The sequence below is a fragment of the Lactuca serriola genome, chromosome 5 (genome assembly GCF_051521515.1).
Source record: "Lactuca serriola cultivar US96UC23 chromosome 5, Lser_US96UC23_V15, whole genome shotgun sequence".
Taxonomy (NCBI): Eukaryota; Viridiplantae; Streptophyta; class Magnoliopsida; order Asterales; family Asteraceae; genus Lactuca; species Lactuca serriola.
The window spans coordinates 293792815-293794368 of record NC_136412.1 but is presented as its reverse complement, the minus strand read 5'-3'; the positions used below and the strand labels follow the sequence as shown (position 1 = coordinate 293794368).

General features: G+C 37.8%; 1 protein-coding gene across 1 annotated transcript; it reads right to left on the bottom strand.

Annotated features, from left to right (window-relative positions):
* Positions 1–315: 315 nt before the first annotated feature.
* LOC145051714 (uncharacterized) lies at positions 316–1197 on the bottom strand. The gene has a single exon (XM_078999554.1). The coding sequence runs from the start codon at positions 1080–1082 to the stop codon at positions 573–575; it is 510 nt and encodes a 169-aa protein (XP_078855680.1). The 5' UTR covers positions 1083–1197; the 3' UTR covers positions 316–572.
* Positions 1198–1554: the final 357 nt, after the last annotated feature.

Below are 1554 nucleotides of genomic sequence, written 5' to 3'. Positions count from 1 at the left end.
CAAAAACAAAATGGCACCTACAAAAGTTGTAGATATCATCAAATCCATCACTTTTGTTTGGTTGAAACACATAAATGGTAATGGGAGTCTTAAATGGGCGGATTGAAGTATACAACCACTCTAAACGGTGCTTTTTTCATAAAATTGTCTGCAAATTTTTTTTATTTTTTTTATTTCCATATTGGACCTGTTTGGGTCTTTTCCTAACTTTGCTATAGGATATTTTTGCCGGTTCCAAAAAAAATCTATGAAAATCAACGACATCATTTTTATGATTTGCAGATAAAATGCAAAAAGGTTGATCTTTTACATGAATTTATGATAAAAATCTTAAAATTATTAATTTAGAAAGTTGAATTTACATTATTATCCAAGAACATATAAAAGAAAATATAAACACGTATGCAACCAAAACAAGCATTTCCAATTTTAGTACATGTCCTCTTTCACGTTTCCATTGTTTTAATTCTTTCTTCTATGTCAAACTTTGTACAATTTTCTTACCTAAAAAACCCCATATTCAAAAACCCTAACTAAAACCCCAAACCCCATCAACGGCGCGTGCATTACACTTACTCGCACAGCGTCTGCCCAACATCATCACCTAAAAACTTCGCCAGCATGTCATCGTCACAGTAACCATTACTCGAAGCATTGACCAAACAACTCCCATCCTCCGCCTCTATCCACCCACGCGTCTCCTCCCCAACACCTTCCCACGCGCCACCGTCACCAAACACAAAACCACATCCACCAGCTATCCCCGCCATATACGAAGTATCCGAATCCGAAAACGAAGATCCACACAGCTCCTCATTACCATTAATCGTAATGTACGACGCCGCAGTCTGAAAAATCACCGGATGCCAGCAAGGATCGTCGATGATCTTCACCTTCATCGGATGCGTCTTCTCCGCTGAAGCTTCCAGAAACTTCGATAACTCAATCGCATTTACCTCATCGTCATTTTCCATCGAGAACAACCACCTCACCATGCTGTCTACCTCCTCGCTCACGTCCTCCGCCTTATACTCACCGTCTTCTCCGGCGACCGGCGATCTTTCTCCATTGTTATCCTCCATTTTTTTTCTGTTAACTGCAATGTTTATCACTACTACTACTACACTCACGGGTCTAAGTATATATATACATATAGAGAGAGAAAATCTGTTTTAGAGAGAGAAAGTGGTGGTATGATATGCGTGTACGACTGCTGTACTGATATGGATTATCAAGCAGAAAAAGACGGATAGTGACAAAAGTGGAAGAAAATGAAAAGTAAGAAGATGACAGGGTGGCAGATGGAAGGTGACACGTGGATAACGATGGAGTGTAATGCGGAGTGGTGTGGGGTTGCACAACAAAACAAAAAAAGAGTCGCTTAATTATAAATGTTGGTGAAATATTTAGAATCAATTAATTGTTTAAATAATTGAACTTTTAATGAGTTATAAAAAGTAGTTGTGCTATTAAAATATGTGGTTGGAATTTGGATATACATTTTTTTTTAAAATGTTACAGACTTGCAGCAGTCTTTTAGGAAAAAGGAACATT

Coding starts and splice junctions, on each gene's coding strand:
- LOC145051714 (XM_078999554.1), bottom strand. CDS start 1,082: ATGGAGGATAACAATGGAGAAAGATCGCCGGTCGCCGGAGAAGACGGT.